Source organism: Spermophilus citellus (genome assembly GCF_964194105.1).
Source record: "Spermophilus citellus genome assembly, chromosome: X".
Classification (NCBI taxonomy): Eukaryota; Metazoa; Chordata; class Mammalia; order Rodentia; family Sciuridae; genus Spermophilus; species Spermophilus citellus.
In genome coordinates, this window is record NC_138190.1 from 10,531,925 (window position 1) to 10,551,347 (window position 19,423).

At 37.6% G+C, this 19,423-nt stretch overlaps 1 protein-coding gene across 2 annotated transcripts in view; it reads left to right on the forward strand.

The window, feature by feature from the left end:
- Positions 1-3,467: 3,467 nt before the first annotated feature.
- The window catches only part of BMX (BMX non-receptor tyrosine kinase), a 48,668-nt gene continuing 32,712 nt past the window's right edge, over positions 3,468-19,423 (forward strand). For both annotated transcript variants that reach the window (XM_081277982.1, XM_081277983.1), the window contains exons 1-6: positions 3,468-3,605; positions 9,727-9,873; positions 11,016-11,120; positions 13,079-13,160; positions 15,428-15,547; positions 16,708-16,772. In XM_081277982.1, coding sequence (XP_081134108.1) covers positions 3,603-3,605; positions 9,727-9,873; positions 11,016-11,120; positions 13,079-13,160; positions 15,428-15,547; positions 16,708-16,772 — 522 coding nt within the window. In that variant the 5' untranslated portion in view covers positions 3,468-3,602. The remainder of the gene's footprint in view (positions 3,606-9,726; positions 9,874-11,015; positions 11,121-13,078; positions 13,161-15,427; positions 15,548-16,707; positions 16,773-19,423) is intronic.

The window sequence follows — 19,423 nt, forward strand, 5'->3', positions numbered from 1 at the left end:
TAATATTAACAGAGTGGCGTGGGCAGGGCTCATTAGTAAGAAGCTATTTGAAACAGAGCTTGGAGATGAGCCAGGCAGATTTCTGGGACAGTTGATCAAGCAGAGGATACTGACCATGCACAGGCCCTGGGGCAGATGGTACTCAAAGCATAGGAGGAGCAGCAAGTGGGCCAGTTTTAGGAGTGGTAGGATGAAGGAAAATAATATGAGATGATGTTAGAAACAGTACTCAGGGACCAGAAGAGGAAGGAATACTGGCGAGTTCAGACTGGAGAAGTGGGAAAGATTTGATATACATTTAATCTGGCTACTCAGTGAGGAATACCTGTAGGGTGCAAGAGTGGAGGAAGGGAGAAGAGTCTGGAGGCTAGTGCAATATTCCAGGTGAGGGATGATGTTAACTTTGGCCAGTAGGTAGCAGTAGAGGTATTGAAAAGCGGCCAAATTTGGGACACATTTAGAAGATAGAGCTAACCTTATTTCAGTAATGATTGAATGCTGAGGTGTATGGAAATGCTAAAACAAAACGAAACCAGGATGATCGTGCTTTCTTTAGCATGAGCAACTGGAAGGATAGAGTTGCTATTTGCTGAGAAGGGGGAGACTGTGGAAGGGGCTAGTTTAAGGGGTTAATCAGTAGGTCTGCTTTGGGCATATTAAAACTGATACATCTATTAGGTATTTCAAGTATAAATGTACAATTTGACAGTGAAATGTGACTCTAGAATCCGGGGGGGGGGGGGCGGGGAGGCGGAAATCTTGGCTAAAATTTGGAATCATACGCATATAAGTAATGTTTAAACCCATAAGCCAAAGGAATGTATCTTATTCTAAAAAATGTAAGCACAAGTGAAGAAGCTTATTCATGTTGTAAAGTCAAATGAGCCAATGTTGTGTCCTTTTAGCTGTACTTCCTGCTAAAGGTTTACAGGAACAAGCTTTAGGGTAAAATCCTAAGGGCCTCAACTGGGTGAAGGTGACACGGCAGTTTGAGCAAATTAAATCATGTAATTGAAATAGCAAGTTGTCAAAAATTAGGATTTAACTGAAGATATGGAAAATGCAGAGTTAATGCAAGACTCAGGAGAAGTAGCAGAGGAAGTGAATGAATAGAAGAACTAAATGATTTCTATGACATTTTGACTTGGAGGAAACCACTCCTCCCAGCTGCCTTTGAGTGTTTTAAGCCCCGAGAAGGGATGGAAATTCCAAGAGATTGTGCCCACGAGTTTCCACAGTTATACCACCTCCTCCTTTGCTTCCTTAAATTTACTTTTTATTCTAAAATCCGTCTTTTACCGTGTTACCATATGTAATAAGCAGTGGCATAAATACAAAGCACCATATGAAAAAAAAATGTTAATTGGCAGAAGGTAGAACTTACTTTACAGGTTGTTATGCTATCATTACTCTGCTTTGCTCCCAAGATATCAATGACTGCAAACTTTATCCTTAGAGGATGGAGAGCTATTTGGAATTCATCAGTGACTTTTATTTGCTATCAACGTATAATCTACACTCTTGAATTTTCTGAAGGACTCTTTGCCCTCTCGCAAATTCCAGTTCCCAAACAGAAATATTAAAAATGTCTCTGCAAGTTCTTTTTCACACTCTACTGGAATTAAACTGTGATTTGTGCTCTTCCCCCACTAGACATAAGCCCCCCGGAAATGTGGGCTGCCTCTGTTCTGTTGACTGCTATGTCTCTCAGTAAGATTTGACTGAATGAATAGAAATTATGCTATTTCTTTGTCCACCCAAAAGAATACCTCTTTGACACCAGGTGTGCCGGTGTATGCCTATAATCCCAGCAAATTGGGAGGCTAAAGCAGGATGATCTCAAGGTTAAGGCCAGCCTTGGCAATTTAGCGAAACCCTGTCTCAAAGTACAAAAATAAAAAGAAGATTGAGGGTGAAGCTCAGTGGTAAAGCACCCCTGGTATATATATATAAAAATACCTCTTTGAAAGTCAATAGTTTTGCTTTCCTCCAAAACTTTATCACATCATAGATGCTTATGAGTAAGTTAAAGCATTCAAAAATTTGTGTTAATACAGTGTGTCAATGCATGCCAAAAGAATGATTGATTTTCTTGGGTATCCATAGCAGAGTCTAAAACATGTCATTAGATTTATTATATGTGACCAGCCAGTGTGCACCAGAGAAAACGGTGGAACTGTCACAGTAAAGCAGGGAGCTGAAACTTCAAATCTCGGTTCTTGTGTTCTGATGAAATAAAATTTAAAGTCTGACTCCAAAAGTCATGCAAGAGAACTTTATTTTAGTCTAGAAAGTAAAGTAAAAGCAAAGTGAGGCTTAAGCAGAGAACACTCTCCAGAGAGAGTGAGCCATCTCTGAGCAGAGAACAGCAAGGAGACAATGCTGTCTACCAATTTATTACTGTTTGATGTTTACCAGGGGAACTGGCAACACCTTCTGTACTCTTTGCCAATCAGGTGTTCAACTCCTACTTCACATTGGATGGTGGAGTTTTTGACCTTAGTTGGTCCTCTCCAGAACTGTCATGATGGCCATCCTATTTAGGGGGGCTTCATCTACAAGTCAATCTCATGTTAATGTGGGCACAGGGGGCAATAGCTGGTCAGAAGTTACCTTAGTGCACCTTTACTGTTAAAGGAATCTTCCTTCCCAGACAATTGGAGACACTTATAGCCATAATTCCTAGCTTTCCATCAACCTTAGTGTATCCTGTCAAGAGTTAGTCCCATTAATTCTTTTCTCTTGATGAGTTTTACAAATAGCTCCCTTGCTACTGTTTCTTTTTTAGAAATTAACTACCACCCTTTGCTTTCTCATCTATTTTGGAAGTCACTTAAAGAAGATCCTAAAGTAATTTAAAGAGCACTTGTGACCTTGCCTGCATTTCACTGCTCATTGGTTGCTACTACCTAACAGAACGTGTAAAGCCAAACATGGCGATATTGTCAAAATATAAAGTAACAATCACACCTTTTCATTGTAATCTTGGTGCATTGTACTGAACTCCTTTCTGTTTCTAGATTCTTAATAATTGCAACTGTGGAAGTGTGCTCCTTTTTGGTCCTAGGAACTATTCTTTTGCCTTTTGCAGGCTCCCTTTGTCCAAGTGTTGAGTTGAAGTTTTCATTGCTTATTCTCTGTGCCCTTTGGCATTACCTAATGGTTTCCTGACCAAGTCCTGTGAGAGAAGTCAGCGTCAGCAGTCCCGTTTTGCTGAGAGATTTTCTTGTTCTTTCCAGCACAGAGTTCTCTAAACAAAGGCAGGGTTATCGCATGTACCCGAGTGCTGCCTGGGAAAAGCAGGAGCTGTAGTTATCAAAGTTGGAACCTTTATGAAATATGCTTTTGTCTCCTTTTTTGTTGCATTCAATCAGATCAACAAGTGTTGGCTAAGTGTTGAGCGTGGTTTCCTGTAGGATTGTGTAAGGCCCTGCAGGACAATAAACGTTTGGGGGGCACTGAGTAATGTAGCCATTTCTGACCCAGCAGCCAAGAAAATGTGAGCCGATTTGCTGCTACTGGGAAGAGGACAGTCTCAGCTGTGTTCCTGGGAGAGCAGATTAACTTCACCACAGTGGACCCAGGCGACCAAACAAGCCAAAATGGTGCGTTTTAGTGGCAGGTGGCTATGCACAGATCCAGGTGTCATGGGGCTTGAAATTATAGGAAATTATAGGAAAAAGTAATACCAAATTATGAATATGAAATTGTTGGGGCTTCCCCTGGCACTTTGGAAGGTGTAATTTGGGAACCAGAGGCTTAGACTGCTATTGTGAATTTACTGCTTGCTCAAAATCTCATCAAAAGCTATCAAATTGTGCTATTTCCTCTGCTAACTGCTTTTTATATTGACTTTGTAACTGCTTTCAAAAAGACAGAATTTTCACTCATATCTTCTTTTCTTTATACTTTCATGATGTTAATTTAGCTATAAATATTGGTTCTTAGTTTCCTGAAGTCTCCCTAAATCAGAGACTTGGTGGTTTTTTAGACAGACATAGAAAGATGAGAAGGTTAAGTATATAGTTACACTCAAAGTTCTTGTGGACCATGATCATTTCATTGGATTTTTAAAAATAGTATAAATAGGGCTGGGGATGTGGCTCAAGCGGTAGCGCGCTCGCCTGGCGTGCGTGCAGCCCGGGTTCGATCCTCAGCACCACATACAAAGAAAGATGTAGTGTCCGCCGAGAACTAAGAAAAAAATAAATAAATATTTTAAAAAAATAGTACAAATACATCGTGCTCTACATCACCATTTCTCAAGCTCTATGTGCACATGGATCACTGGGATCTTGCTAAAATGCAGATTCAGATGCACTAAGTCTGGTGTGGGACCTGAGAGTCTGCATTTCTAATTAACTCCCAAGTGGTGCCAATGTTGTTAGCCTACAGACCGACCACACTTTGAGTAACTTCCAAGTTTTCATTTGTAAGAAATATGATGGTACAATACACCACCAAAAAGGGACTGGTTCAACCTGATTTTAAGGTAATGAGTGCCAGGATGGGAAGTCTGAAACAAATCTACAGAGCAGTTGCTTTGCTTTTTTTTTTGACTTGAGAATTCAAGAGGAGATCTTTCTGCCTCCCATTAACTCCTATGCCTAGCAGTTGGAGGCAGGGGGATGAAAAGTGAAATTTGATCTTCGGGGGTTCCTTTCATTGTCTTCAGTATTTTAACTTTACTATGGTCTACTTTTAAATTTTGCCTAGGGAGTGGGAAGGTGAAGGGGTATCTTTCCAGAACATCTACTAGGGTGCTGGGCATTGTTACTACCACTTTCTCTTGACTCCTCATAACCCTTCAAGGTGGCTATTGTTTTTACTCCCTTTACAGATGGGGAAGCTGAGGTTTGGCAGGGTGAAGTAACACATGGGGTTGCATAGAAACAGCAAGGATACAAATGAACCGAAACCTGATGCTTTCACCCACATCAACCTAAGCAGCATTATATGGTAAACTAATCCAGCTTGTTTAGCTCATGGATTGATCACTTTTTGTTTTGCTCCTAAGGGAAGTGCCCCAAAAGAGTGCCTTGGGCAGAGGGGAGGTAACAAAAGAAAAGTGGTTGCTGCAAATTTTGTTTTCTTTGTGAGAAAATAGTCCTCCCCAAATGTCTGGTTTTTCATAAATTCCTTTCAGAGTAATTAATGTATGGTGTTCCAAAATACTGAGGATTTGAATGTCCATGTTAGAGTTTCTGTCTGTCATACTATGCCAAGATCAACTCCAATTTTCTCTGTCCTGCATGTGAAATAGGAATTTGTCAGGTTTTGAGGAGCTGGTATTTGGTTTTGACCAGCATAGTAAGACTTCTTAAACCACTGCCTGCCACCTGATTCTGAGTTAAGCTTCTTGATCCTGTTGAGACTTGCTATTGTACTCTGTTTAGTTATTTAGCATGAAGATAAGCAGGTCTGGCTTTGGGCAAATATTTGAAGATTAAGTTTGTCACTGAGTCCTCAGATTTCCCTTTCAGACCCTGCCCAGTCCCCTCTTGGAGAATCTTCCTCCTCCTTCTCATACTCCCTTCTCTACTGCCTTCTCAACATATGTATTGTTTAACTACTTGACAGTAATCAAAATCATTAGCTAAAAATGACATGTAAAATAAAAGAATATAACTGAACCAAGTAAAAGGACAAGGAATTTCTGTCCTCATCTCTCATTCCTGAAGAAGAAAGCTGTAAGGCAGAATCATGAGCCAGTCAGGGAATAGACTTTTTGGTTCAATAGCTCTATTTAAACACATAGACCTTTCCCCCCTCCTTGGGTGCCTCCTATGCCTCTTGGGTACCACTTAAAATTTATTTCAATCTTTAAGGTCGCATGTTCTTATTGACTTTCAAAATGTGAACTTCTTACTTTCATAATATTCTTTCCTTAAAAATCCTAAATAATCATAGTGATTACAGTCCTGTTAATTCAATATGTGCCTTTTGTGTATGTAATAGGTTACATAATGCTTACTGGCTTCTTTGTAGAAAATACTGTATTGATTTCAGCTAGTGTTTTTTTTTTTTCTTCCCTATGTTTTAATATCTCTCTAGTTTTATGTGCTTATGGAAATAGGCAGCCTGGGCTATTTGGTAAGCAAATCAGTATTTCTACTCTACATGGGAGGTAATGAGAGTCCAGCCAAATCCCACCTGCTCCTCTATGGAAATAGATTTCTGTTTAATGCTAACTAGGTGTAGGATCTCATTATATTTTGAAAAGTTTTTCTTTCACCTTCTCAACTGAATTTTCCTTTAATAAGGGGGGTAGGGGTGGGGAAAGGCTGAGCAGAGAAGGGTTTGCCAGGTGTTGGACAGGCATTTGAATCAACCAACAGTGGTACCTGAGCCTGGTTTATTTATCGTCCTAATACAAGGAAGAAGTCATTACATTTCTAAAAATTAGTCATCACCAATTATCACCCCTATATCAAGTGAGACCATAGAAATGCCTTTAATTTAGAATCTAGACTATTTAGAGCAGAAAGGGGAAAATATAGAGACAGAGCAAATAGAAGGGGAACAGTGGGTGTAAGCCTGAGTTCAAACTACAAAGCTTGTCTTTGAAGAAACTCATCAGGAGATGACAAAAGCATGCATCATCAAAACAGGGCTTTGAAGTTGGTTAAGGAAGCCTTGGAGTCCACCTTGGGGAGGAGAGTTCTGAGGGACTGGCTCTCTGAGATAGAACTTCAAAGACATGTGGCTCCAGGTGTTTGTTACATAACAATAGCATATTGCAGACCCACATGCACGAGATGTGACCCCCATCTTTGTAAAAATAAGCATGTGCCTGTGTATATTTGAAAAAAAAAAGAATCTAAACTTACATTCTTTCACCTACTTGTAGTTCTTGGTTTTGTAGAATAAACCTATACCACTATAATTTTAGAAATGAAAGAAAAAAATTCACAATGGGCAAGATTTTGAAATGAACAATTATGTTGAAATTAGACAAATTTTATTTTGTCAGATGCAACAAGCCTTGTAAATCCTGGGTGATTTATTGAAGAATTTTGAGGGCTTCATACCTTTCTTCATTTCTACTCAATATTCTTCTTCTCTTCAATAGACACAGGAAAATTTGTGGATGTGTCAGTGGTTTCTGCAACTCATTATTTATTTATTTCTTTGGTTTGTGGTGCTGAGGATTGAACCCTGGGCCTTGTGCATGCGAGACAAGCACTCTACCACTGAGCCACCTCCCCAGCCCAGCAACTCATTAATTTTTATATAAAATTTTGAAAAAAAAAACATTTTAAATGTGATGCATATGAAAGTTCCATACATAGAAAAGTGTGTATATCATCATGAACAGCTGGGACTTTGGGTTTTGCATTTTGTAAAGTGTCCTTAATGTCATGAATTTATTCAGCACCTGAAAAAATTCTAAAAAGCAAACTTTCTGTTTAACCAACCAGATCTATTTAATTAGCACTCTTCTTTAAAGAGTAATATTTAGCTGTAGGCATAAAAGAGATTTGGCAAAAGTTTTTATACTTTTCTCTTTCTGCTTTATTAGTAAAATTTTTAAATATAGAAATGCAAGTGTGCCCTGAAGCTCTGTCTAGTGTTTGGCTCCCCCAAAGGGGTCTACATCTCACAAAAAGTATACCTGCATGGTTTCCATGAATTTCAAGCAGATTCTCAGCTAGCTATACATTTTGGATGTAAAAAATAAATTTAAACTGGACGAGGTGGTACACGCCTATAATCCCTGTGACTCAGGATCGCAAGCTTAAAGCCAGCCTCAGCAATGGTGAGGCACTAAGCGACTCAGTGAGACCCTGTCTCTAAATAAAATACAAAATAGGGCTGGGGATGTGGCTCAGTGGTCGAGTGCAGCTGAGTTCAATTCCAAGTACCCCCCCCACACACCTCAAAAAAAGAAAAGCTTATCTAGGCAGGCATATGCATAGAGTTTCCAACCAAGGCAGACATGTAAGGATGGTGTGACATCTGCCTCTGTAGATCCTGCCAGCTCCACTCCACCCTGATCTCTGCCCTGTCTCCTAGCTCCAAGCAAAGAAACCAGTGACCACTGTGGACAACAAGCACTGTGCTCAAGAGAATCCACTCCACTTTTCTACCTCTGCAAAAGAATTATCCTATTTTAAAACTCAGTGAAACAATATCCAAAGCAAAAAGTTATTATTTTTAATGAATAAGATTTTCACTACTTCTGTCCATAAGTCAAGCAAAGCCCATGGAGGCCATTTTAGGGATTAATAAATAGTCTCCTCATTATTAATAATAAATAGCTCTCCTGTGAGCTGTCTGGAGTGCCATTTTTAAGTAAATAATAAAGGCAAATCGATAATAAAAGCTGGTTTTCCAAATTCCCTCTTTCAGAGTTGCATAGTGTATGTCAGGAGGAAAGGTGGCTTGGACCGATGGTGGTTTATACAACATCTGGCTATCTTTCTTAGTCTCCTTTTCTTTTCATTTCTGGCCATAGTGGGCTCCTCATAGTCCTGAGTCAGTGAGAATTGATTGGATGGATTTACCTGGCACCTGCCTCCAGTGAGACAGAGCAATGCCTGTGTGGGTGCTTCCTGATCAAGAGTGATAAATAGGATGCAAATATCTTCTTTTTAAAGCCCAACCCTGGCATAGCCAGAGGAAATATGAGTGATGGTGGCTCGGAACACTAACTTTTGCTTAGAGCTTGAGAGTTAAACTTAGGGACCCATGTAGACTTCGGCTCTAAGGAGTTTGAGGTAAGTAAATTATCTCAGATCATCAAAGTTAAGACTAGTAGACATCTAACTATAAACAATGATGTAGTTTGAGAAGGCAAAGAACAAAAGAAAGTTTATCTCCTGTGGCTTACTGCCTAACATCGGTCTTTTTCATGATCAGATTTGAGATCAGACTGAAGTTACAACAGTCTTTGAATTTATTTTTCAAAAATACCTTACTCAATGCTTTACATGCTTCTGATAGAAAAGCAAAAGTGTTTTTACTCTGTAAATGTACTGATTTTTTTAGGTCTTTTAAATCTCTTTTGATATAAATTGTGTTGAATTTCCAAGTATTTTCTTCCTTTTATTCTATCTTGAGGAGTCACTTTGATTTTAAAATCTCTGAAATATTTAAAATTATACCCATATCCTTTTTGTTGAAGATCTGACCATTACAATGTCATCTGCCATGATATTTCTCTCACAAACCACTAGCCACATAAATGGAGGGAAATTTCAGTTGATCAATTAATTCATATATGGTGAACTCTCTGAACTGCAATTTTTTGAAAGTTTTTTTATATCCTATTCAATTCAACAAACACCTAAGGAATGCTTAAGGAATAAAGAACATTGTGATAAGGTGGTCTAGAGGGTGGTGTAAAGATGGTGAATTTATGGTGCAGACTGGGAAATGAGTTCATTATTCAATTCACAAAATGCTTTTAAAAATCAACATATTTGGGTTGGAGTTGTGGCTCAGTGGTAGAGCGCTTGCCTAATACGCGCAAGGCACTGGATTTGATCTTCAGTACCACATAAGAAAAAATAAATAAAGTTTAAAAATATCAGCATATTTATAAAATTCAGAACAAAGGCAGTAGAAAAAGCTGTAGGTATGTGTGTAGTTATTTATAATCTTATTTTTTAAAATTAGCATATAGATTAGTCCTAAATGAGAAATAGTTGAGTAAAATATAGGAGGGCTAAAAGAGAACCTGGCTAGAGGCTACACTCATTCAAATTATTTTATTTTATTTAGGACGATAATATGGATTCAAAATCCATTCTAGAAGAACTTCTTCTCAAAAGGTCACAGCAAAAGAAGAAAATGTCACCAAATAATTACAAAGAGCGGCTTTTTGTTTTGACTAAAACAAACCTTTCTTACTATGAATATGACAAAATGGTGAGACTCTATTCCATTGTTTTTATACTGTTTATTATTTTTCCTAAGTCTCCACAAAGTACTTGATTACAGTGAAAGAATATCAGGTTTCTCAGCTTGTGCAGTAAAGATCAACTGGCATCCACTGTTTACACTGCCCTTCCTTAACCAAAGTGTGATGAATTCAAAATGAAGGGTTTTAAATTTTTTTTTTTTTAATTTTAGGATGAAAAGCAAGAGTGTTTTTACTTTGTACATGTTGTTTAACTTTACTAAAGCAAATTTTGACTTTATAAGCTCCGTGTGGTAGGGCATACCTGTAATGCTAGTAACTTGGGAGGCTGAGGCAGGAGGATCACAAGTTCAAAGCCAGCCTGAGCAACTTAGCAAGACTCTGTCTCAAAATAAAAAGGGCTGGGGATGTGGAGATGTGGCTCAATGGTTAAAGCCCCTGGGTTCAATCTCTGGTACCAAAAAACAAAACAACAACAAAAAAGATGACTTTAGAATAGTAGTTCTCAACTGAAGGCATTTTTGCTTCCCAGGGAACACTGGGTAACTACTGGAGACATTTCCAGTTGTCACAACTAGTTATGGGGCAAGTACTACTGGCATCCAGTGAGTAAATTCCAGGATGCTACTAAATATCCTACAATACGTAGGACAGACCCCATAGCAAAGATCTCACCAGCCCCAAATATTAATAGTGTTGAGGATCAGAAATGCAGCTTTGAAACAACACTGGATAAACAAATATCTCTGTACAGGTGAGAATTTTAACTTTGTAAAAACACACTAAATACTGTCATAAAATTGAAATGAAGTGAAGAAGCTTTGGGGAATTAAATTTCTTGGTTTTCCTGAGTATATTAGCCATATGACAGGTGATTTGAAACACGTTTTATGATTCTCTCTCTCTTTTTTGGAACTGGGGGGTCGAACCCCATTTTATGATTCTCAAACAAAATTTTAACTAGTGCTTAAACACTTGCTTTTGGAGTATGTGTGTGTTTACACTTGACTACTCTAGAGAAAGGGAAGTGATTCTCCATTGATCATACCATCTCCAAATCTCTCTCCCAATCATAACTTTAGCTTTATGCTTTTCTCTATGTACCATGGCGTATCACATGAGAAATCTAATATTTTGTGTTTTAATTCAGAAAAGAGGAAGTAGAAAAGGATCAATTGAAATTAAGAAAATCAGGTGTGTGGAGAAAGTCAATCTCGAGGAGCAGACACCTGTGGAGAGACAGTACCCATTTCAGGTAAAACAAGGCACAACATCACCTCGAGTAGTTGATTCTTCATTTTGACATTTTCTATCATGAACTCAGTATATCTAGGCAAAATAATAATATTGCAAAATGATCTGTTAAGAGAATGATGACTTGGAATATTCCTGAATGGGAGTTGCACATTTTGCTAAAATTCTGTCTACCAATCTGCATCCCTTGGAGGGAAGGGAAGCAAGATGAGAGTGTAAACTGCAATGGCCTGACCTGCCTCAGCTCTGACAATTTCTGCTATCAAACATTGTTGAGTGTCTCTGCTGGGTTCCATCCAGGTAATAGAAACATTATACAGAATAAAATATTCACCCTGCCCCAAGGTAATTTACAAGGACATAGCAAAATAGACATAGCAAAATAACAAACAAGTGGTAAGATGGAGGTCAGCATAGTATATCCACTGTGCTCCAGGAAGCGGAAGCTAGCTTTGCTCCTAATGCCAAGATGTCAGGTTAGGAAGGACAAATAAGTGTTTAAGCCAGCACAGAAAGAAAAGGCAGCAGAACAAAAGAACAGGAGTGTCAAGGCACTGATGTGTGAGATAGGAGTCACTCTGAAAAAGAAGCCTCATAAGAGAGACAGAGATGATCCAGGAGAGGTGGACAGGGCAGAATCATGAAGGACTTTGCACATCATTCTAAGAAATTTTAATTTTACCTTGAAGTATGGTATGCTTCGGAGAGTATCCTTTCAGTACCTTTTGGAAGTGGCTTGATTTAAGTCATGCCCTACTTTTATTATATAATCAACACTTCTTTCTGATTTAAAGACAGATGGGTTGTCTTTCTTTCTTTTTTTTTTAAACATTTTTTTTTTTTAGTTGTAGATGGACACAATATCTTTGTTTTATTTATTTATTTTATGTGGTGCTGAGGATCTAATCCAGTGCCTCATGCATACAAGGCAAGCGCTCAGCCACTGAGCTATAATCCCAGCCCTGGATGGGTTGTCTTTCAGATGGCCAGATTATCCAGTGCTAGTATTGGGGACCTGTAGTCAGAAATGAAGTACAATAATACAGTTGATCAACAACCCATATTTCCAAGTATAACTACATTACCGAATTGGGAGAAACCAGGGAAGAGTGTGCTCAAGGAAGAGGCTACAAATTCACATCACAGAAGCATAGGGTACTCAAAGGCACACAGACTTTGGAATCCTGCAGAGCTCCTAATCCTACCAGGTGTATAGCTATAAGCACATACTCAACTTTTCTCTGAGTATGTTTTCTCATTTGTTAACAAAAAGGCATACTCATATATTGTTCATAGAATCAAAATAGGATTAAAATATTATAGTACCTAGGAAAGAGCCCAGAAACTAGTAGGTGTTTAATAAATTTATTAAACATTATTATCAAGAATAGAATAAAGTAGAGAGGGATCTTGAGAAAACATTATAATCTTCAAACATTTAAACAAGTTTCTTTAGAAACAAACAAACAAAATAATATTTATTTTGGAGATTTCCAGGGTGCCATACAAAGCAAGACTAAAGTAACAAGTAGACATAGTTTTATTCAATGTAAAGATGAACTGTAAAATTATCAGAATATATGAAGACTGACAGATGACCTGAAAAAAATAAAGAATATTCCATCCTTAGACATATTTTTAAGGATAAAGCAGTTGGTTTTCAATGGGCTGTAAAAGGAATTGATCAATGGGCAAATGGATGGGCCAGAACCCTTGTAAGACACATGCAATGTCTAACATAATTCTCCAGGGTCCAGGGCATCCCTACTGAGACCTCAATGCTCACCGCTGTCAGATGCATCATTTCTATGATTTTCCAAAGATTTGAACTGTCTGGGATAAAATAAATTGAAAAGTGGAAGATAAAAACAAACAAAAAGTATAGATTTTTCTCCATCTAATTCCAAAGCTAATAAACGATATATTATATCAAAATGAACCACATTCTTTCCTTTCCAGATTGTCTATAAAGATGGACTTCTCTATGTCTATGCATCAAATGAAGAAAGCCGAAGTCAATGGTTGAAAGCATTACAAAAAGGTAATAAAAATGTCATATAAAGGAGACTCATGGGGGCTGGCGATGTGGCTCAAGCGGTAGCGCGCTCGCCTAGCGTGCGTGCGGCCCGGGTTCGATCCTCAGCACCACATACAAACGAAGATGTTGTGTCCGCCTAGAACTAAGAATAAATAAATGTTAAAATTCTCTCTCTCTCTGTCCCCCTCTCTCTTTAAAAAAAAAAATTAAAAAAAAAAAAAGGAGACTCATGGATTGAATTCTCTTGAGGCTTGGTGGAGGAAAGATAAAGCAGTAAAAGGACCCAATGCCAAGAAATAATCTACTGATTTTCCTACTAACCTCAGGGAATATGCCAGACCCATCCTCCTTTTGCATTCTCATTGTTAACAAACAGGAAGCCTGAGGATTAGATTCCCGCCCCCCATCCTGCTCAGCACAGAGCTCGCTATTGTGTCTTGCCAGCAGCTGGGGAAGCTAAACCACCTGCTTTCCACCCACTGTGCTTGTCTTTACCAGGGCAAAGTCCAGGTCTTACTGGGACTGTGTAAATCCTGTAGCTACTGTATTTTCAATTTTTATAGAAAGTTCCTCTTATTGTCATTATTAGGTGGTGGGAGTGTTGCAGTGCAAACTTTTGGACTAGATTGGAAAAAGAATTAGCTACTCAGGAATCTAAATCCACACAGTAGGAAATCCTAGGAATCTTGACATGTGAGACCAGGAGCTTAGACAGCAGGAAGACAAGTAATGTGCCCAAGAAATTCCAAGGATCCTTTGGAACCAAAATCAGAAAGTTGTGTTTTAGAGTCTTTATTCCTTTTGCTTTCTGTGATTTTTGTAATAATTTTCAGTAGTGAAGTTTTTTAATGCCAGCATTTTTAGCTAAACTGAACTGAGTTAAACTAAGGGAATGATTACAAAAGCTGAACACCTATTTTGGGGACCAAATATTTATATACATTATCTTATATCTTCCCAGTGACTCAGCAAAATATTTATTATTATTATCTCCATACACTTCCTTGAGTAGGTTCTAAAGGAGGAGCAGATCTTCTGAGATTAAAATAAGAAATCCCCCACCTAGCAGTGCTTCTTAAACTAATCTCTATTAAGACCTTGTAAGCTTCTCTGTTGTATTTCAAAAGAGGCTAAATTGTTATAGATTTAGTATTATACACCAAGATTAGAAATTAAATTCTTTGGATTAAATATTGATGTATTCCTATAGTTTTTTTTTTTTAATATGTACCTATTCCATGAAAAGTAACCCATAAGCCATTCATTAAACATGTCAAAGTCATGAAAGACAAAGGATAAGAAACCATTCTATTTCAAGGGCAACTAGATAACTAAATGTCACATTGACTCTGGAGTGGATCCTTGATCAGAAAAAGTAAGTGACTATAAAGGACATAATTGGAACAGTCAGAAAAATGTTTAAATGTGAAATTCATATTATTAGTAATATTTTATCACTACTAGATTTCCTGAATGTGATGATTGTATTATGGTTATATAAGAGAACACCCTTTTTAATATATATATTTTTTAGTTGTAGATGGACACAATACCTTCATTTCATTTATTTATTTTTATGTGGTGTGAGGATGGAACCCAGTGGCTCATGCATGCTAGGCAAGTGCTCTACCACTGAGCCATAACCTCAGCCCCAGAATGCCCTTGTTAATAAAAGTTACACATTGAAGAATCTATGGTTGACATTGTTTAGGTCATAATATCTGCTATTCACTCTCAAATTATTAAGCAAAATTTAATAATGATAAAAATTTAAAAAATAATGATATGTATAGAAAGAAAGAAAAAGCAAAATGTTTAATTAATAATTGGTGAATATCTGTTAAGGGTACATGAATGTTTATTATACTATTATAACTTTTCTGTACATTTGAGTGTTTTCAAAATAAAAAGTGAAGGGAAGTGTAAGCTATAAGAATTTTTGTCTCCTTGTTAAGATCTAGTCCTTCCATCTATGGATGAATTTCTAAAATTCAACAACAGCAAGCTGATTTGTATATGCATTTTTACTAGTGTTTTTAAAAGAATGATATGTTATTGTGTTGTTCTCACTATGCACATAGCTAAACTTTTTTCTTTGTGGTTTATTAACTTCTGAATGAAAGACATATCCTTCAGGAACCACTGGCTCTTACCTCAGTTATTGGCAAATGGAGTTTTTATTGTTCTGCAATGACAGTGCTTGCTGGCTGTGTTTCTCCTCTTGGGCCAACATCTGCTCACATCTTGTTTCCTTTCTACCTGCTCCTCAGAGATAAGGGGCAACCCCCATCTGCTGATCAAGTACCACAGTGGATTCTTCGTGGATGGGAAGTTCCTGTGCTGCCAGCAGAGTTGCAAAGCGGCCCCAGGATGTACCCTCTGGGAAGCATGTAATGCATGACCCCTTGTTGGACTAAACCCTGGGTGGATGGCTCCCCCCCATTAGGACCAAATTTCTAGATTCTGGAACACTTTGCCAGGAAACCTCACATTGTTCAAGACTTCTTACTTGGTGCCTGGCAATTTGGCCTAATTATTAAAGGCATATGATTCAGATTGGGTAATAAACCATATAATCGCTCCACTGATAACGCATACAGTGGTTTAATTCTCACAGATTGGGCATCTATTTCCATGTAAGGGTGGAAAAGAAATCAACAAATATCATAAGAACAGAAAGCATGTAATAATTTATTTATGTATCATTAATTATTTATTCATCTTCAATAATTATTAAAATATCTTGCATGAGCCAATCAAAGAGGAATCAGACAGAAATACTGACCCCTAGGCTCATATGTACTACCTAACCAGATTAGATATCTGTGACTAAAATATAGGATAGATATGAGGTATAAATTAATAGTTTATAGGATTTAGAGGAACTTGAATTTTCAATCCACATTTGCAAAGTTATTAATAATTGATGATAGAGGAGTGGTGTTTGAGTTGGGCATCATACAGGAAAGCTACAGAATTATTCCAGATGTTGTGTTTGAATTCGGTGAGTCTGGAGTATTGTTCACACAATCCGTTTCATTCTCTTAATTCTTTTTAAAAATTATTTATTTATTTATTTATGTATGTTTTTGGTAGCAGGGATTGAACTCAGCGTCGCTCAGCCACTAAGCCCCATCCCCAGCCCTATTTTGTATTTTATTCAGACAAGGTCTCACTGAGTTGCTTAGCGCCTCGTATTTGCTGAGGCTGGCTTTGAACTCTTGATCCTTCAGTCTCAGCCTCCTAAGCCACTGGGATTACAGGCGTGTGCCACTGAGCCCGGCTCCTTCTCTTAATTCTTTTTTTTTTTTTAATATTTTTTAGTTGTCAATGGATCTTTTATTTTATTTATTTATCTATATGTGGTGCTGAGCATGGAACCCAGGGCCTCACGCATGCCAAGCAAGCACTCTACCACTGAGCTACAACTAGTTCTTAACATTAGTTCTTAACATTAGTTAGTTAAGAGCCCATTAGCTCTTAACATTCTCTTGTTTTGTTTTTGTTTTATTTCACATACCTTCTGATAATACTTGGTTTTACATTTCAGATGCTGATCTGCACATTGCCGTCAATGAAGAGAAACACAGAGCTCCCTTTTTCCCAGATAGGGTGGTAAGTCAATTTTTGTTGTTGTTGTTGTTGTTTGTTTGTTTGTTTTAATGTTTTTCATCGTCAAGATATATTAAAGGAATGAAGAGTTGCCAGATTCAAGACCAGAAAATGTAGACTTCATGCAGATCACTTAACAAAGAGAGGAAAAATGTGAGCAATCACTACTACCTGTGGGTGGTATCAAAATGGATTCAAATAGAACCATTGTAACATTTTATATTGTTGTATTAACTACTAGGTCTTTTCCTAACCAGTAAACCTATGAATAGTGACACACACACAAAAAGGGTGAATGGGAGAGAAGTACTTAAGATGGTGTCACATGTAACCAGCAACTATTAATATCGATCATTGTTTCCCTACCACCAGCATTGCCAACACTGACTCCTGGAGATATCCCAGTGACGGAATGAAACACAAGCATAAAACAACATCATTTTTCCCTCCGTGATTCCTCCAAAGCTGCCAGAAAAAGTCTTAGGCAGATTCCATAGTTTTCATTCACTCTCAGATGATGTTTTGCCCTAATTGCTAGTAGTCACAAGAACAGCCTCTGAATTGTCCCATCCAATGTTATAATCACACGACTCCAAATATTATTTTGAGTTACACCTTCACCACTTTACCTAACTTGAGTTGGCATCAGCTGGAAGCTTGCTTTGGGGGAAGGGTCATAGAAAGGCTTAGATTTCTGACCCTTTCAGGGTTAAAGCCAAAGGGGATGTAGTGAAAAAGAGATGCTCCTACATAGCTGGCCCTATCGTGATTAGGTATTGGTAGCATCTGAGTGAGCTTCCTAATGAGCTTCCTAATTCTTGGTCTTATGTGAGAACTATGTGAAGATCTAAATAATTTGAATTTTCAATCCACATTTGCAAAGTTATCAATATTTATGACAGAACAGATGTCTTATCTTCTTTTTTGTGTGTGGTGCTGGGGATTGAATCCAGGGCTTTGTGATGCAAGGCAAGCACTCTACCAACTGAGCTATATCCCCAGCTCCTGAAAGAATAATTTTTGTTATTTTAACCCATCAAATGTGCAGTGATTTGTTATGGCAGCCAAAGGAAATAATTATTATGGTTTAGAGTTTTCACTTTGTTATCAGCAACATTGCTGTTTGGATTTGGATACTTGCTCCAGTCCTAAAGCTTAAAAATCATGACCCTTGGGCCAGGGGTGTACCTCAGTGGTGGAATGCTTATCTAGCATGCACAAAACCCTGGGTTCCATCCCCATCATTACATTAAAATCATGGCCCCAACAGCAATGTCCAGATTCAGCAACTCTATACAGACAGAGGTCAAATAATAGTTGACTAAGGCCAGAGTGGAAATGGAGATTGGCTGTCAGTGCACACAAGGGATTTTAATGGGGTGATGGAAATATACTAAGAACAGATTATGATGGTTATACAACTTGATAAATTTAGTAAGAGTCACATAATTCTTCACTTTAAAAGTGTGAATTCCAATGAAGTTTGTTTTAAACAAATCTAAGAGCAGAAGATAATTAAGAAGTTAGAAACAATTGCTTCTCACCTCTGGCAGGAAATTCTTTGGGAAATGTGTTGAAAATTATCAGCCAAGCAAATCAGTGACTAAGGGTTCCTAAGCCTATTCTGATTATAAACTGCCCAAATGAACCAGAGTTCAGAAAGGGTATTGTGAAAAGCATTTTTTTTCTCTGTTTTGTTCTTACCAAAGCACTAAATAGAAGACATATTTTCTGAATGGTAGAAATAAAAATCAGCTTGATAGCCATTCTATTCAGATTTCCATTTAAGGAACTTTCCAATGCATTTATCTTTAGAAAGAACCCATTTTATAGCATATATATATATATATCAGTATCCTGTGTAACAAAAAATTTCCAGAATGTCAAAGCCTCAACTCCAAATAAATGAAATACCTGAAAAAAGGAAAATAAATTTGAAAAAATTAAATTTAGAGTTCACACATGTATGCTCACATGCTTATACACACACACACACACACACACACACTCACACAATTTTTTTAATATTTATTTTTCAGTTTTCGGTGGACACAACATCTTTATTTTATTTTTTATGTGGTGCTGAGGATCGAACCCAGCACCCCGCGCATGCCAGGTGAGCACACTACCGCTTGAGCCACATCCTCAGCCCCTCACACAATTTTTGATGAAGTATAAAGCACACAGATCCTAAATGTTCCGCTTGATGAATTTTCACAAACTGAACACATCTGTATAACACATATTCAGATTAAGAAACACAACATCATAGAACCGTATGTTCCCTTCCAGTCACTATAGCCCATCAAGAGTAATTGCTTGCCTAACTCTCAATATCATAGATTATTTGCCTGGTTTTGACCTTGACATAAGTAGAATCATAAAGTATATAGTCATTTGTTGTCTGTCTTTTGTTCAAGTTATGAGATTCACATTGTTTTAGTGTATGGTTGTAGTTTATTCTTACTGCTTATAGAATTCCATTGTATGACTATGCCACTATATTATTTTGTTATTGCTGCTCTAAGAAATTACCACAAATTCAGTGGCTAAAAACAACACAAATTTTTTATCTTATAGTTCTGAAGGTCAAAAGTCTAAAATGGTTCCACAGAGCTGTATTCATTCTGGAGACTTTAGGAGAGGATCTATTT